Source organism: Pleurodeles waltl, chromosome 7 (assembly GCF_031143425.1).
Source record: "Pleurodeles waltl isolate 20211129_DDA chromosome 7, aPleWal1.hap1.20221129, whole genome shotgun sequence".
In the NCBI taxonomy this organism is placed as follows: domain Eukaryota; kingdom Metazoa; phylum Chordata; class Amphibia; order Caudata; family Salamandridae; genus Pleurodeles; species Pleurodeles waltl.
The window spans coordinates 555,015,698-555,033,033 of record NC_090446.1 but is presented as its reverse complement, the minus strand read 5'-3'; the positions used below and the strand labels follow the sequence as shown (position 1 = coordinate 555,033,033).

The 17,336-nt window shown below is 50.4% G+C and overlaps 1 protein-coding gene across 1 annotated transcript in view; it reads left to right on the top strand.

Annotated features, from left to right (window-relative positions):
• The window catches only part of LOC138246928 (vomeronasal type-2 receptor 26-like), a 98,512-nt gene extending 82,467 nt beyond the window's left edge, over window positions 1-16,045 (top strand). The window contains exon 4 of the mRNA XM_069201676.1: window positions 15,126-16,045. Coding sequence (XP_069057777.1) covers window positions 15,126-16,045 — 920 coding nt within the window. The remainder of the gene's footprint in view (window positions 1-15,125) is intronic.
• The last annotated feature ends 1,291 nt before the right edge of the window (window positions 16,046-17,336 follow it).

Sequence of the window (17,336 nt, the reverse complement as noted above, 5' to 3'; positions counted from 1 at the left end):
CCTGTCGCATATAACTGACCTCTCCAACGCCGCTGTAAGCGAGATACCTCTGGGAGCGCCAAATGGGTTTCTTGCAAAGAAGCTATGTGTACTGAGTGTCTTTTTAGGTAGGAGTATATTGAGTATCGTCGTTTTGGTGTATGTATGCTGCGCACACATGGTGGTTTTCGGTAGTAAGAGTATCTGACCAACTGCGAGGTCCGTGAAGGTTGGACCATGTGAGCCATAGTGGGGTTCCAACACTCCGACAGGCTAATAAGGTAGGGTCTCCATATCAAAACTATCAAACAAAATACCATCAGAGCAGAGGGACAACCGGTATCTGCCCAAACCAAATAACCCGTAAGTTCAACAGAACAACTATACATAGTAAGTCTCCACTAATAGGAGAGTGGGGTAGGCCAAGTAACTTGAAGGTGAGCGTGCGGTGGGTAACATACCCAGGTATGTGCAAGTGATTGATTGTGGGGCCAATGGAAATTATAGCCCGTGGACAGCAGTAATATTAATGATGTTTGTGCACCCCATTAGACGAGTCCCCTGTAATTTACCAGTTGCACCTCCAGTTCAAGGGTAGATAAGATGCACGGTCCCTCTGTACTGCCAGTGTATAGTCCGGAAACAGCATGACCTGAGAATTATCGGGGCGAAGGAGACAACCTGATTGACCAGAGGATAATGTCCCTGTCTGCATAATGGAGCAAACGGAGTATGAAGGGGCGAGGGCCGCTCCCTGGTGTTCGTGGTCTAGCAGGAATCCTATGTGCACGCTCCACTGAGAAGAAAGGTGTCAGGGCCCCCTCCGGTACCAGTCCCCAGAGCCAGGCCTCAGAATAGGCGACTGCATCGCGACCCCACCACACCCTCCGGTAGGCCAATGACCCGTATGTTGTTTCTTCAGGGGCGGCGTTCTGCATCTTCAACATGACGTTCCAGTTTGCCTATGTGGGCCAATGCGTCTCCCATTGCGGCCTCCAGTCAAGATGTTGTGGGTGCTAATACGTCAATTCGTGTCTTAAGCGTACCCGTCTTTTCTGCTAACTTGCGGTGATCCGCATGTAACAAGGCAAGATCACTGGCCACTTTGTCAATCTTGCCCTCCAGAAATGTGTGGGCCCGCTCCAGCGAGTCGCCTATGCGTTCCACCGCCGCCAGTACTGCATCTAATTTATGACTGTCTTGAGTTGCGGCCTCCTGCATGTTCTTAGCACCAGTTCCAGAGCGGAGGTGGCCAGCCCCGCCATAGCTACAGCCTGTAGGGGCAACAGCGATGTTATAGGTCATTGCTTCACCAACTGGGCAACCCCCAGAAGACTTTGCTCAGAGAGACCCACCGGCACACCACTCGGGCCCAGCAGAGTCAACAGCGCCAGTAGTTTCAGCTGGTTCCACGGCTATGCAGTAGATCGAGCTTGCGTAGATTTGTGTCTATCTCATTCCATCAGGTTGGCTAGGGTGACTCATCTTCCCCTCATACAATTTAGTTGGGGCGTGGTTCCATCGCCCTGGTCCATAGAACTGTGGTAGGCGGCTGGAAGATCAATGATGAGACTCCCTTTAGGTCGCTCCAGCCGGATGTAGCATCATTGCAACAATGGAGGCCGGGTTGGGCCCGCTTGCATGCGCATCAAGGATGTCACCGTGCAGCAGCACGAGTGGCCCAACCTCTGGAGTCCATGCAAAGGGATCCCGCAGTCGTACACGACAGGGGCCGCAGGACACCCGAGGCGCGCGGGAGGAGACCCACCACTCCCCCACGGTGTCCGCCGTGCCGCGGCAGGGCCCCAGTTCTGCGCTCTCCCCAGGTAATGGGCGCTCAGGCGCAACAGCCGCTGCACCGATTCACTTGCCGTGGGCTCCTCCCCAGCTCCAGTGCCTCTCCGATCACTGACGCTGCCACGGGCCAAATGCATCAGCAGCACTCCCGTCCAGCGCAGTCACACCTCTGCATTTCCATTGTGCAGGCCGCCACTCGCGGCTGTGTGCGCTCCAACTCGGACCGACACAGCCTTGCGGCACCGCAATCAGGACTCCCGGTGGTCTGGGGAGGCTCAGCGCTGCGGAGCGCCCGCTGTTTGGTAATCAATGGCCCCACATATATATTTCGGCATCGATAAACCAGAGTCAGTACACGGAGCTCTATCGGCTCGCGTCCGCCATCTTGGCCGGCTAGCTACGCCCCCCGGAAATGTGTCTCAGCCATAGGGAGGCTCCCTCATCCCTTCCCATTTACCACATTTCCCTAGTGCAGGTGGAATAGGTATACAGATAAGGATTTCGCGAATACAGGCAAAATACTAGAGAAAAGTCATTGCTTCAAGCGCACAACAAAAATGAAGGATACCACTGAGCAGCAAGCAAAGAAAACACCTAACATGGTCTATCTCATCTTACCTTAATATACATTATAAAATAATTATCAAGTAAACCTTATGCAAAGACCAAAAAATACATTTATTAAAGTGTGTGCTAAAGCCAAACATACCTATCAAATCAAATCAAATCATTAACATTTATAAAGCGCGCTACTCACCCGTGCGGGTCTCAAGGTGCTAGGGGAAAGGGGGGGGGGCTACTGCTGCTCGAAAACCAAGGTTTTTAGGAGTCTCCGGAATGCGGAGTGGTCCTGGGTGGTCCTGAGGCTGGTGGGGAGGGAGTTCCAGGTCTTGGCTGCCAGGAAGGAGGAAGACCTCCCACCCGCCTTGGAGCCGCGGATGCGAGGGACGACAGCGAGCGCGAGGCCAGAGGAACGGAGGAGGCGGGTGGGGACGTAGAAGCTGAGGCGTCGGTTGAGGTATTACGGTCCCTTGTTGTGGAGGGCTTTGTGTGCGTGGGTGAGAAGTCGAAAGGTGATCCTTTTGCTGACTGGGAGCCAATGCAGGTGTCTCAGGTGTGCGGAGATGTGGCTGTTGCGGGGTACGTCGAGGATGAGGTGGGCCGAGGCGTTTTGAATGCGTTGCAGGCGATTTTGGAGTTTGGCGGTGGTCCCAGCGTAGAGGGTGTTGCCGTAGTCCAGGTGGCTCGTGACGAGGGCGTGGGTCGCGGTTTTTCTAGTGTCGGCGGGGATCCAGCGGAAGATCTTGCGGAGCATGCGGAGGGTGAGGAAGCAAGCGGATGACACGGCGTTGACTTGCTTGGTCATGGTGAGAAGGGGGTCCAAGATGAAGCCGAGGTTGTGGGCGTGGTCTGTGGGGGTCGGTGCGGTGCCGAGGGCCGTGGGCCACCAGGAGTCGTCCCAGGCGGACGGGGTGTTGCCGAGGATGAGGACTTCCGTTTTGTCAGAGTTCAGCTTTAGGCGGCTGAGCCTCATCCAATCTGCGACGTCCTTCATCCCCTCTTGTAGGCGGGGTCCTTGGTGAGGGAGAGTATAAGTTGGGTGTCGTCGGCGTAGGAGGTGATGATGATGTCGTGCTTGCGTACGATGTTGGCGAGGGGGCTCATGTAGACATTGAAGAGTGTCGGGCTGAGCGATGAGCCTTGAGGTACGCCGCAGATGATCTCGGTGGGGTCTGAGCGAAACGGTGGGAGGTAAACTCTTTGGGAACGGTTTGAGAGGAAGGAGGCGATCCAGTCCAGGGCCTGGCCTTGGATCCCGGTGGAGCGGAGGCGGGTGATTAGGGTGAGGTGACAGACGGTGTCGAAGGCAGCCGAGAGGTCGAGGAGGATGAGGGCGACTGTTTCACCGTTGTCCATCAGGGTTCTGATGTCGTCTGTGACTGAGATGAGGGCGGTTTCCGTGCTGTGGTTGGTTCGGAATCCGGTTTGTGAAGGGTAGAGCAGGTTGTTGTTTTCCAGGAAGGTGGTCAGCTGTTTGTTGATGCTCTTCTCTATTACCTTGGCTGGGAAAGGCAGGAGAGAGATGGGGCGGAAATTTTTCAGGTCGCTCGGGTCAGCCGTAGGTTTCTTTAAGAGGGCGTTGACTTCTGCGTGTTTCCAGCATTCGGGGAAGGTAGCAGAAGAAAAAGAAGAGTTGATGACAGCCTGGAGGTGCGGGGCGATGATGTCGTCGGCTTTATTAAAGATGAAGTGAGGGCAGGGGTCCGAAGGGGCGCCGGAGTGGATAGAGTTCATGATGGATTTGGTTTCTTCAGTGTTGATGTGGGTCCAGTTGTTGAGGGTGAAGGCCGGGGGTGCGGGTTCTGTGATGTTTGGTTGGGTCTGGTGTCCGAAGCTGTCGTGGAGGTCGCTGATCTTGCGATGGAAGAAGGTGGAGAGGGATTCGCACAAATCCTGTGAGGGCGTGACGGCGTTGGCGTTGGGGTTGGAGAACTCCTTGACGATGCTGAAAAGTTCTCTACTGTTGTGGCTGTTTTTATCCAGTCTATTGGTGAAAAAGTTCCTTTTGGCAGCGCGGATCAGGTGGTGGTGTTCGCGGGTAGCGTTCTTGAGGGCGGTCATGTTGTCAGCGGTGTGGTCCTTGCGCCAGGCCTTCTCAAGGGTGCGACAAGTTTTCTTTGATTCTTTGAGGGTGACAGAGAACCAGAGAGGTTTTTTGGTGTTGGTCTGTCGATGCGTGCGTTTGAGGGGAGCAAGGTTGTCTGCGCAGTTGGAGATCCAGTTTGTGAGGCTGAGGGCTGCGTCGTTGGGGTCGGTGGTGAGGGTGGGTTGGTTGGCGGCGAGTGCGGAGAAGAGTTGCTCTTCGGGGATCTTGTTCCACTGTCGACGAGGGATGGGTTGAGTGCGGAGGTGGCGGGTCTCGTGTCGGAATGTGAAGTGGACACAGCTGTGGTCGGTCCAGTGTAGAGCGGAGGTGTGGCTGAAGAAGATGTGCTTGCTGGCGGAGAAGATAGGGTCGAGCGTGTGTCCGGCGATGTGGGTGGCGGTGTTCACCAGTTGCTTGAGGCTGAGGTTGTCGAGGTTGTCAAGCAGGGCGGTGGTGTTGGGGTCGTTGTTCTGTTCCAGATGGAAGTTGAGGTCGCCTAGGAGGATGTAGTCCGGCGAGGCGAGGGTGTGCGGGGAGATGAAGTCGGCGATGGCGTCGCTGAAAGGGGCGCGCGGTCCGGGGGGACGGTAGAAGAGGGATCCTCTGAGGGTGGTCCTGGGGTCGGTGCGAATTTGAAAATGCAGATGTTCAGCGGCGAGAGGGGTGTCTTCGGTGGAGGTGGTGACGCTAATGGAGTCTTTGAAGACGATGGCGATACCTCCTCCTACTTGGTTGGTGCGTTCTTTTCTGGAGATCTTGTAGCCTTCGGGGATGGCAGTGGCGATGTCTGGAGCTGATGAGGCGTTCATCCAGGTTTCCGTGATGAAGGCGACATCCGGAGTTGTGGAGTCCAGGAGGTCCCAGAGTTCAACGGCGTGCTTGTGGACAGAGCGAGCGTTGACCAGGATGCACTTGAGGTGGTTGATGGCGCGTGGGCTGGTGGTCGTGGTAGTTGCGTGGTGGAAGATGCGTTTGCAGGAGTTACAGGCGAAGGGTCCATGGGTGCCCTTGGGGTGGGCTTGGAAGCAGGTGTTGGAGCGCCCGGGGTTGAGGGCGTGGAGGGTGGAGGGGTCGTAGCGGGTCAGCGGGGTAGTGGAGGGCTGGGGACCAGGGGTCGTGGCGCTGGGCACGGGCCAGGCGCGGATGGGCGCAGACGGGCGCAGACGGGCTTGCCTCTGGTGCGCCCCTGGCGCACCAGCGGCGCGCTCGCGCAGTGGCCGCCATAAGAGGGAGGAGGGGGGGGAGGGGTCAGCTGGGGGCGAATGGGAGCTGGGGGACGGGGGTGTGCAGGAGGTCGCGGCGGGAAAGCGCGAGGGAGGGGGGGGACAGGTATAGTGAGAAGAGCTGGGGAGGGGGGTTTAAGGGTGGAGGGGGGGTGAGTGTTAGAGTTTTAGGAGAATAGGGAGATAGATAGGAGTAAGGTTGAAAAGATAGGGGAGGGGGGTGGTAGAGGTGGGTGAGGGTGAGAGGTAGAGTGAGAGGATAGGGAGATAGGTAACAGAGGGGGTGTCGGGACGGGGGGAGAGATAGGGAAATAGATAGATGGAGAGATAGGTGGAGAGATAGAAAAATAGGTAGAGAGGAGGAGGGGGTGAGTGAGGGAGTTAGGTGGAGAGATAGGTAGAGGAGTGAGGGAGGCAGGTAGCGAAAGGGTAGATGTGGGTGATAGTGAGAGATAGGTGGAGAGATAGAGGGGGGTGAGGCAGGAGCAGGAGGGCAGAGACAGTGGCGGGAAGAGACAGGAGTCGGAGAGGACCGAAGAACAGAAGAAGCGAAGAACACAGAAGACCGGAGGAACACAGAAGAACAGAGGAGAAGAACACAGAAGAACCGAAGAACACAGAAGAACAGAAGAGAAGAACACAGAAGACCGGAAGAACACAGAAGAACCGAAGAACACAGAAGAAGATGCAGGGGATGAGGAAGCAAAAGAGCAGACGAACAGAAGGTCACCAAAGAAGATAAAGAAGACGAAGAGCAGAAGGCAGAAGACCACAGAACGAGATGAGGAAGAAGAGAGGCGACAGGAGAGGCTGAGGAGCACACAGAAGAAGAGAGAAGACGGGGAGAAGAAGAGTACAGAAGAAGATTGCAGAGGAGGAGTGAGGAGGAAGAGACAGAGAGGAGGAAAAGAAGCAGGAGCAGGAGAGAGGGTGAGTAGCGCGGGGCAGGGCGAGGGGCTGGGAGGTGGGGGGTACTTACTGTGAGGTGGGTCTCAGGAACTCAGGAACCTGGAGGAGCTGGAGGAGCTGCAGCGGCAGGGGGAGCGACCTACCCTTGGGTCAAGGGTCGCTACCACTGTCGCGCAGCGGCCGCCATAAGAGGGAGGAGGGGTCAGCTGGGGGTGAATGGGAGGTGGGGGCGTGCAGGAGGTCACGGCGGGAAAGCGCGAGGAAGGGGGGGACAGGTAGAGTGAGAAGAGCTGGGGGAGGGGGGTTTAAGGGTGGAGGGGGGGGTGAGTGTTAGAGTTTTAGGAGAATAGGGAGATAGATAGGAGTAGGGTTGAAAAGATAGGGGAGGGGGGTGGTAGAGGTGGGTGAGGGTGAGAGGTAGAGTGAGAGGATAGGGAGATAGGTAACAGAGGGGTTGTCGGGACAGGGGGGAGAGATAGGGAAATAGATAGATGGAGAGATAGGTGGAGAGATAGAAAAATAGGTAGAGAGGAGGAGGGGGTGAGTGAGGGAGTTAGGTGGAGAGATAGGTAGAGGAGTGAGGGAGGCAGGTAGCGAAAGGGTAGATGTGGGTGATAGTGAGAGATAGGTGGAGAGATAGAGGGGGGTGAGGCAGGAGCAGGAGGGCAGAGACAGTGGCGGGAAGAGACAGGAGTCGGAGAGGACCGAAGAACAGAAGAAGCGAAGAACACAGAAGACCGGAGGAACACAGAAGAACAGAGGAGAAGAACACAGAAGAACCGAAGAACACAGAAGAACAGAAGAGAAGAACACAGAAGACCGGAAGAACACAGAAGAACCGAAGAACACAGAAGAACCGAAGAACAGAAGAACACAGAAGAACCGAAGAACACAGAAGAAGATGCAGGGGACGAGGAAGCAAAAGAGCAGACGAACAGAAGGTCACCAAAGAAGATAAAGAAGACGAAGAGCAGAAGGCAGAAGACCACAGAACGAGATGAGGAAGAAGAGAGGCGACAGGAGAGGCTGAGGAGCACACAGAAGAAGAGAGAAGACGGGGAGAAGAAGAGTACAGAAGAAGATTGCAGAGGAGGAGTGAGGAGGAAGAGACAGAGAGGAGGAAAAGAAGCAGGAGCAGGAGAGAGGGTGAGTAGCGCGGGGCAGGGCGAGGGGCTGGGAGGTGGGGGGTACTTACTGTGAGGTGGGTCTCAGGAACTCAGGAACCTGGAGGAGCTGGAGGAGCTGCAGTGGCAGGGGGAGCGACCTACCCTTGGGTCAAGGGTCGCTACCACTGTCGCGCAGCGGCCGCCATAAGAGGGAGGAGGGGGGAGGGGTCAGCTGGGGGTGAATGGGAGGTGGGGGCGTGCAGGAGGTCACGGCGGGAAAGCGCGAGGAAGGGGGGGACAGGTAGAGTGAGAAGAGCTGGGGGAGGGGGGTTTAAGGGTGGAGGGGGGTGAGTGTTAGAGTTTTAGGAGAATAGGGAGATCGATAGGAGTAGGGTTGAAAAGATAGGGGAGGGAGGTGGTAGAGGTGGGTGAGGGTGAGAGGTAGGGTGAGAGGATAGGGAGATAGGTAACAGAGGGGGTGTCGGGACGGGGGGAGAGATAGGGAAATAGATGGAGAGATAGGTGGAGAGATAGAAAAATAGGTAGAGAGGAGGAGGGGGTGAGTGAGGGAGGTAGGTGGAGAGATAGGTAGAGGAGTGAGGGAGGCAGGTAGCGAAAGGGTAGGTGTGGGTGATAGTGAGAGATAGGTGGAGAGATAGAGGGGGGTGAGGCAGGAGCAGGAGGGCAGAGACAGGGGCGGGAAGAGACAGGAGTCGGAGAGGACCGAAGAACAGAAGAAGCGAAGAACACAGAAGACCGGAGGAACACAGAAGAACAGAGGAGAAGAACACAGAAGAACCGAAGAACACAGAAGAACAGAAGAGAAGAACACAGAAGACCGGAAGAACACAGAAGAACCGAAGAACACAGAAGAACCGAAGAACAGAAGAACACAGAAGAACCGAAGAACACAGAAGAACAGAAGAGAAGACCACAGAAGACCGGAAGAACACAGAAGAACAGAGGAGAAGAACACAGAAGACCGGAAGAACACAGAAGAACAGAAGAGAAGAACACAGAAGAACCGAAGAACACAGAAGAACAGAAGAGAAGAACACAGAAGAACAGAAGAACACAGAGGAAGATGCATGGGACGAGGAAGCAGAAGAGCAGACGAACAGAAGGTCACCAAAGAAGATAAAGAAGACGAAGAGCAGAAGGCAGAAGACCACAGAACGAGATGAGGAAGAAGAGAGGCGACAGGAGAGGCTGAGGAGCACACAGAAGAACAGAGAAGACGGGGAGAAGAAGAGTACAGAAGAAGATTGCAGAGGAGGAGTGAGGAGGAAGAGACAGAGAGGAGGAAAAGAAACAGGAGCAGTAGAGAGGGTGAGTAGCGCGGGGCAGGGCGAGGGGCTGGGAGGTGGGGGGTACTTACTGTGAGGTGGGTCTCAGGAACTCAGGAACCTGGAGGAGCTGGAGGAGCTGCAGCGGCAGGGGGAGCGACCTACCCTTGGGTCAAGGGTCGCTACCACTGTCGCGCAGCGGCCACCATAAGAGGGAGGAGGGAGGGGAGGGGTCAGCTGGGGGCGAATGGGAGGTGGGGGGCAGGGGCATGCAGGAGGTCGCGGCGGGAAAGCGCGAGGGAGGGGGGGACAGGTAGAGTGAGAAGAGCTGGGGGAGGGGGGTTTAAGGGTGGAGGGGGGGTGAGTGTTAGAGTTTTAGGAGAATAGGGAGATAGATAGGAGTAGGGTTGAAAAGATAGGGGAGGGGGATGGTAGAGGTGGGTGAGGGTGAGAGGTAGAGTGAGAGGATAGGGAGATAGGTAACAGAGGGGTTGTCGGGACAGGGGGGAGAGATAGGGAAATAGATAGATGGAGAGATAGGTGGAGAGATAGAAAAATAGGTAGAGAGGAGGAGGGGGTGAGTGAGGGAGTTAGGTGGAGAGATAGGTAGAGGAGTGAGGGAGGCAGGTAGCGAAAGGGTAGATGTGGGTGATAGTGAGAGATAGGTGGGGAGATAGAGGGGGGTGAGGCAGGAGCAGGAGGGCAGAGACGGGGGCGGGAAGAGACAGGAGTTGGAGAGGACCGAAGAACAGAAGAAGCGAAGAACACAGAAGACCGGAGGAACACAGAAGAACAGAGGAGAAGAACACAGAAGACCGGAAGAACACAGAAGAACCGAAGAACACAGAAGAACCGAAGAACAGAATAACACAGAAGAACCGAAGAACACAGAAGAACAGAAGAGAAGAACACAGAAGACCGGAAGAACACAGAAGAACAGAGGAGAAGAACACAGAAGACCGGAAGAACACAGAAGAACAGAAGAGAAGAACACAGAAGAACAGAAGAACACAGAAGAACAGAAGAGAAGAACACAGAAGAACACAGAGGAAGATGCAGGGGACGAGGAAGCAGAAGAGCAGACGAACAGAAGGTCACCAAAGAAGATAAAGAAGACGAAGAGCAGAAGGCAGAAGACCACAGAACGAGATGAGGAAGAAGAGAGGCGACAGGAGAGGCTGAGGAGCACACAGAAGAAGAGAGAAGACGGGGAGAAGAAGAGTACAGAAGAAGATTGCAGAGGAGGAGCGAGGAGGAAGAGACAGAGAGGAGGAAAAGAAGCAGGAGCAGGAGAGAGGGTGAGTAGCGTGGGGCAGGCTGAGGGGCTGGGAGGTGGGGGGTACTTACTGTGAGGTGGGTCTCAGGAACTCAGGAACCTGGAGGAGCTGGAGGAGCTGCAGCAGCAGGGGGAGCGACCTACCCTTGGGTCAAGGGTAGCTACCACTGTCGCGCAGCGGCAGCCATAAGAGGGAGGAGGGGGGGGAGGGGTCAGCTGGGGCGAATGGGAGGTGGGGGACGGGGGCATGCAGGAGGTCGCGGCGGGAAAACGCGAGGGAGGGGGGGGACAGGTAGAGTGAGAAGAGCTGGGGGAGGGGGGTTTAAGGGTGGAGGGGGGTTGAGTGTTAGAGTTTTAGGAGAATAGGGAGATAGATAGGAGTAGGGTTGAAAAGATAGGGGAGGGGGGTGGTAGAGGTGGATGAGGGTGAGAGGTAGAGTGAGAGGATAGGGAGATAGGTAACAGAGGGGGTGTCGGGACGGGGGGAGAGATAGGGAAATAGATAGATGGAGAGATAGGTGGAGAGATAGAAAAATAGGTAGAGAGGAGGAGGGGGTGAGTGAGAGAGTTAGGTGGAGAGATAGAGGAGTGAGGGAGGCAGGTAGCGAAAGGGTAGATGTGGGTGATAGTGAGAGATAGGTGGAGAGATAGAGGGGGGTGAGGCAGGAGGGCAGAGACAGGGGCGGGAAGAGACAGGAGTCGGAGAGGACCGAAGAACAGAAGAAGCGAAGAACACAGAAGACCGGAGGAACACAGAAGAACAGAGGAGAAGAACACAGAAGAACCGAAGAACACAGAAGAACAGAAGAGAAGAACATAGAAGACCGGAAGAACACAGAAGAACCGAAAAACACAGAAGAACTGAAGAACAGAAGAACACAGAAGAACCGAAGAACACAGAAGAAAAGAAGAGAAGAACACAGAAGACCGGAAGAACACAGAAGAACAGAGGAGAAGAACACAGAAGACCGGAAGAACACAGAAGAACAGAAGAGAAGAACACAGAAGAACCGAAGACCACAGAAGAGAAGAACACAGAAGAACAGAAGAACACAGAGGAAGATGCAGGGGACGAGGAAGCAGAAGAGCAGACGAACAGAAGATCACCAAAGAAGATAAAGAAGACGAAGAGCAGAAGGCAGAAGACCACAGAACGAGATGAGGAAGAAGAGAGGCTACAGGAGAGGCTGAGGAGCACACAGAAGAAGAGAGAAGACGGGGAGAAGAAGAGTACAGAAGAAGATTGCAGAGGAGGAGCGAGGAGGAAGAGACAGAGAGGAGGAAAAGAAGCAGGAGCAGGAGAAAGGGTGTTTAGCGCGGGGCAGGGCGAGGGGCTGGGAGGTGGGGGGTACTTACTGTGAGGTGGGTCTCAGGAACTCAGGAACCTGGAGGAGCTGGAGGAGCTGCAGCGGCAGGGGGAGCGACCTACCCTTGGGTCAAATACGTATTTGCTTCTTTTAAGGAAAAGTAGGTGTTTTTGTGCAACTCAGGATAACATATTAGGCACTTCTCTTGGTCAAATAAGCCTAAAAAGCTCCCCTTGCTGTAGTTCTGGGTGCTTAACTGAGGCAAGCAACCCTTTAGAAAAACGTTTCAAAAAGTCTCCAATCAAATGTAAGGGGCTGTTTAGAAAAAATAGATTTAAAAAATGACACACATGGGGTTGTAACAAAACTAAATAAAAGGGGTTTAAAAGATGTCACAAATCGGTTTTTAGGAAATCTTTAGAACAAAGATAAAAATTGTTTTAAGATGTGAAAATGACAAGGGACCTTTAAAAAAGTTTAAAAACTGTTACCAAATGGGATTTTGAGAAAGCTTTACAAACATTTTTAAACATCACCAAAGGGATTACCGTTTAAATAATTGTTTAAAAAATGTAATAAATGTAATGGCAAAAAAACTTGGAACAAAACAAATTGATCTGAGTAACAAGTTGTGGGCCACTTGCCGAGGTTATTCCTGAAGAAGCTATGCTAAGCAGAAAGGATAAACACGCTATTCCTCTAGGTCATAAATCGACAAGGAATACAAACATTGCCAAGTCCTGTGGTCAAACTGCACAACGTCCAGTATGCATTGCATTATAAACCTACGCCCAGATGTAAAAAGAATTCATGCAACGCAGCAAGTGAAGTTGCTCTCTACGTGCCCTGGCACACTTTCAGCCGCTCAATGCCAATGCAGTCCCCCTTGGGTCATAGTGGAAGACTGTCTGCTTTTTGGTAAGCATAGTTTTCATGCAGGAAGAGGTCCCATCCTGTACAAAAGCTATGTTTTGAGGCTTTTCCTTCTGTGATGAAGTAATGAGGAGAAATGAAAATATTTTTCCCGTACGACTGCCTCAGGGAGGTGCAGAATTTTGTCACAAATTCCTCTCTACTCTTCTTTGTAAGTAGGTATTTGCATCAAAACCCATGGGCGGGTTTCTTTAGAAAGCTGAGTTTCTGCAGCCATCCTCCATGGTATTGTTTACAAAAGAGTTTACATTGCAACTGTCTAACCTTTTGAGACCTGAACAATATAGTGGCTTACCACTACAACCGCCACCATTGCTGTTGCCTCCACTACCACCTTTATCATTTATATCGCCACCATCACCATCATGGCCACTAATGTTGCTACCTCTACAGCCGTTACACCTTTACCACAACAACTATTATCAACACAACCATTACCATCACCATGAACACTACCACCAGTCTACTACCTCCCAAATAACAACCACCAACATTACTGCTACAAATACCAATACCACCTTTTACTACTAACCCCACCATTACCACTGCCATGGTTACAATCATCACTGTTGTCACTAATTTTCCCATTATCATTATCACCAACATTAGTGCTAACACCACAATCAGCCCCAACATTACAACAGATATCACATCACTAGGACTACTGCCATAACAGCCACCAACATTGTTACTGTTGATACCACCATTGTTTTCACCTCCAACATTACCACCACCATCACTATCAAGATTACAGCCATTACCATTGTGACCAGTACCCTTACCACAACTGCATTGTAAATAACATTCCACCTTTGCCGCCAACACCATTGCAGCCACAGTTGTAGTAATCACCACCACTGTTTCCAGGATAGTCATTTCCATCATTTTTACTACCATTATCACCTCCATCGTTTGCACCACCTCCATTTATTGCCACTAATACTACTGCCACAAAATACCACTATCATTTCCATGATTATTACTGGTGGTTCCACCTACATTATCATTTTCTCTACCATTATAAACACCATTATCACAGCACACCACTATTACCACCCACAGTCATTACCACCATCATCATTAATATCACCATTACCTTAAACATTATCAGCAATGCTATCACCACCATTATCATGTCCACCATCAACAAATCCACCACAACCACCACCACCATTCTCAAAATCACATTTACCAGTATCACATCCACCACAGCAATTACTGTCATTATCAGTGCAACAGTTCCCGCCACCATTATCATCAACCCCTACAATATTTACCACCACTTCTTTTACACCACCATTACCACTACCACCCTTACAGTTAGCAATACCATTTCCACCATCACTGTTACCAAAGCCACCATCATCATTACTACGAACATGAACACTACAATCACCATTACCACCATTACTTCACTACCACATTTACAACCTCATCACTAACCACCACTTTTAACGTTAAAAACATCTTCACTACTACCACCCACACTGACACCATTAGCACTAACCCCACCACTGTTACCCACGCTACCACGTTTACTACCACCACAATTTAGACTATTGCTACTACTCATATACCAGGATTGCCATTTCATCTTTACCCTCAATTATCACCGCCACTTTTATCACATCACCATTCGATCACCATTACTTGCTTTACTACCACCACAAATAGGCCAACATCACAACTTAGGGCCTTATGTCTTACACAGCTGCCATCTTGGCCACGCTCCTCATGATAAGGTGACATTTGTTAGGAAGCAGAAGATCATCCTTCCCCAGAAGCTGGAAGGCATTGTAGATTAGGGCTGGACAATATTTTCTGCCAAATGTAGAAATATGCAAAATTTACTTTAATTTAATCCGCAGAGTGGAGTTAGGGTTTCTTGAGCATGAAAAACATAAGAGTGCTGTTGGTAATCGTGCAGCACTGAGAGGGGCTGGGAAATATAATCACCTTGATGGTCGATCCTCCATAGGTACTCGCATCTTCTTCACAGGCTACACTCCTCCTCTCAGTGTACTCACCACACACAGGCGATAGGGTTGTCCAATCTTTCCATGAGCAGAGACTCCACACTCGCAAAGATACGACTCCAAAAATACCTTTGTGAATACCAAACGATCATAAACTTACAAAAATGTGTAAGTTTACTTTCGTGAATCCGGCCCATTTTTATGAGTCACTTCATTACCACAGGAGGTTATACAGGTGTGTTAGTTTTGCAATCATACTGAAGGAGTGTGACTGCACAGGTACTTTGTACTTACAGACAAAACTATTTGTTTAAAAAAAAAAAGTGATGTAAAATCCTGTTGACAAAAAACATTTATATATCTAAAGCAATTTAATATTGTACATGCATCTAAACAAGTATAATCTGATATTACTAAATTAATGCCACTCCTATCCAATGTGTTTACATAATCTACGGTTGGGGGTTTTGTTACTAAAATATCGCTTTTTTATTAAACTAATCAACCAGGATAAACTGAACTTTACATTTTATATTCTAATAAGTCACTACATTTTGATGAAAAAGTTCAAACATAGAACGTTTCGTTTGTACTTTTTTGTAGAATGACAATGAGATCACTTGGACAAAGTTCTATTTTTGATTTCTTTAAGCTGCCATGAGCTCTGTCCATATTTTCTATTTCAGGTTCTTCAGATTGCATGAAGTGCCCCCATGATCACTGGTCCAGCGAGTCCCGAGACAGATGCATCCCGAAGTCTTTTACTTTTCTTTCCTACCAAGATGTTCTTGGTTTAACTTTAGCTTTGATATCTATTTTCCTCTTCCTAAATGCATCCTGTGTCTTTGGGGTCTTTGTTTTCTACCGAGACACTCCTGTGGTGAGAGCTAACAACCGTGGCATCAGCTATATCCTGCTGGTCTCACTCATGCTGTGCTTCCTCTGTGCCATGAATTTCATTGGCCGTCCCAAGAAACTAACCTGCATGTTGCGCCAAATCATCTTCGGAATTATCTTCTCCATGTGTGTTTCTTGTGTGCTTGCTAAAACAATAACAGTTGTGATTGCCTTCAGAGCCACAAACCCCAAAAGCAACCTCAAGAAATTCTTAGGTCCAAAGGTGGCCTATGCCATCATACTGACCTGCACGCTAATTCAAGTGACCATTGGGGTTGCCTGGCTGACAACGTCCCCTTCATTCCCAGAACACATTACTAGCCCTGCCATGAAAGAAATAATCCTAGGATGCAATGAGGGCTCCATCGTATGGTTCTACAGTATGTTGGCCTTCATGGGACTCTTGGCCAGCGTGAGTTTCATTGTATCCTTCTTAGCCAGGAACCTACCTGACAGCTTCAACGAGACCAGGTTCATCACATTCAGCATGCTAGTGTTCGTCAGTGTTTGGTTGTCGTTCATACCAGCCTATCTGAGCACAAAAGGAAAGTACCTGGTTGCAGTTGAAATTTTTGCCATTTTGGCTTCTAGTGTTGGACTTCTCTTTTGTATATTTGCACCAAAGGTATTCATAATATTTTTGCGACCAGACAGAAACACACGTAACTATTTAATGTCAAAATCAAAAGGAAATGTGAAAAGTAAATAAAAATGTGAACTAACCTACGTGGGTTTGGTTGAATTCAGAGTTTCTGACATTTTTATGATAGAAATGTTTGAGTGTGAAGCGGGCAGGTGATGCGTGTTTGTCTGCAAGCCACCACTGTTGCATTATAAAAACAAGGTAGTATTAACGACCTCTATCGCATGGCAAAAGGGGCACGCTATCAAGTGGCATCTTCCAGAACGGTATGCACAGTCACTTTAGGAGCACAGTTTGTATACATTTTGTATTCAAAGCTGCAATGCATTGAAGAGAATGTTGGCTCTCAGAACAGAGAGGGGTGATTGGTTGTCTCACACCCCAGATAATCACACTTGTCATGATCTGATGCAAAAATGATTCTATTTTACTTCGGATATGTTCTTTTTTAAGTAATTAATGCAACAGACATGAATAAGCAGACTATTTGTGTAGCCTTAATTTACGTATTCAGAGACACCCACACTCCTATGGAATCCCGGACTGTGTCACAAACCTATATAGCAGCAGGCCATCATCCTCTATGTAACCCTTAGATTTATGCTCTTCTCATAATACAATTTGTCCGTGCTGATCAGGATCAAGAAAAACTACCCATGCACATCAAGTAAATCCCTTAAGCACTCAAACAAGCCCAGAGTGGCTCATACCCTGGTGCTTGTTTTCACAGGCAGAGAGGGATTTCTAATAAAACAGCTTATCAGCTGTCTGGTCTGGTTACAGGTCCAAACATTGAACAAGCACTCACCATAGCACATATGGAAAGATGGGCAACATACTGCAAACACATACCTCATTATCACTCATTCTGGTCCTTGAGGCTCGATCTCATATTCTTTATTGAATATTACTCTTCCTTGCCTAGAGACTGGGGCAGATTCTACCCTTACCTACATTAACCCAGGAGTATCACCCGCCTCCCCTTAGGGTAGTGAACAACAAGCAGTGAAGTTGCATGAGGACATGTAAATTGTGTGAGTGTCCAATCATCCTTAGCTTCCTATGGTCCACTGAAAGTGAGGATGACCTGTCCCTGGTTGGGACACGAGGTGTGATTTCCAAGTTCAGAGCAGTGCAGGACAAAAGAACCCTGAGTAAGCCAGGGGGTTGTCCACTCTATCAAGTGGCCCCCGCAGCACTTTAGCCAAAATATTTCAAATATAAATCACTGAATTTGTCTCAGATATTGCTTTCTCAAACCTGGTTTAAATAAGTTAAAAATCATTGTACTTCTCCCTCCCTTTGCATTTGTTCTAACTGTATGCTTATATCTCTACATTCCTATTCATCTCTACAT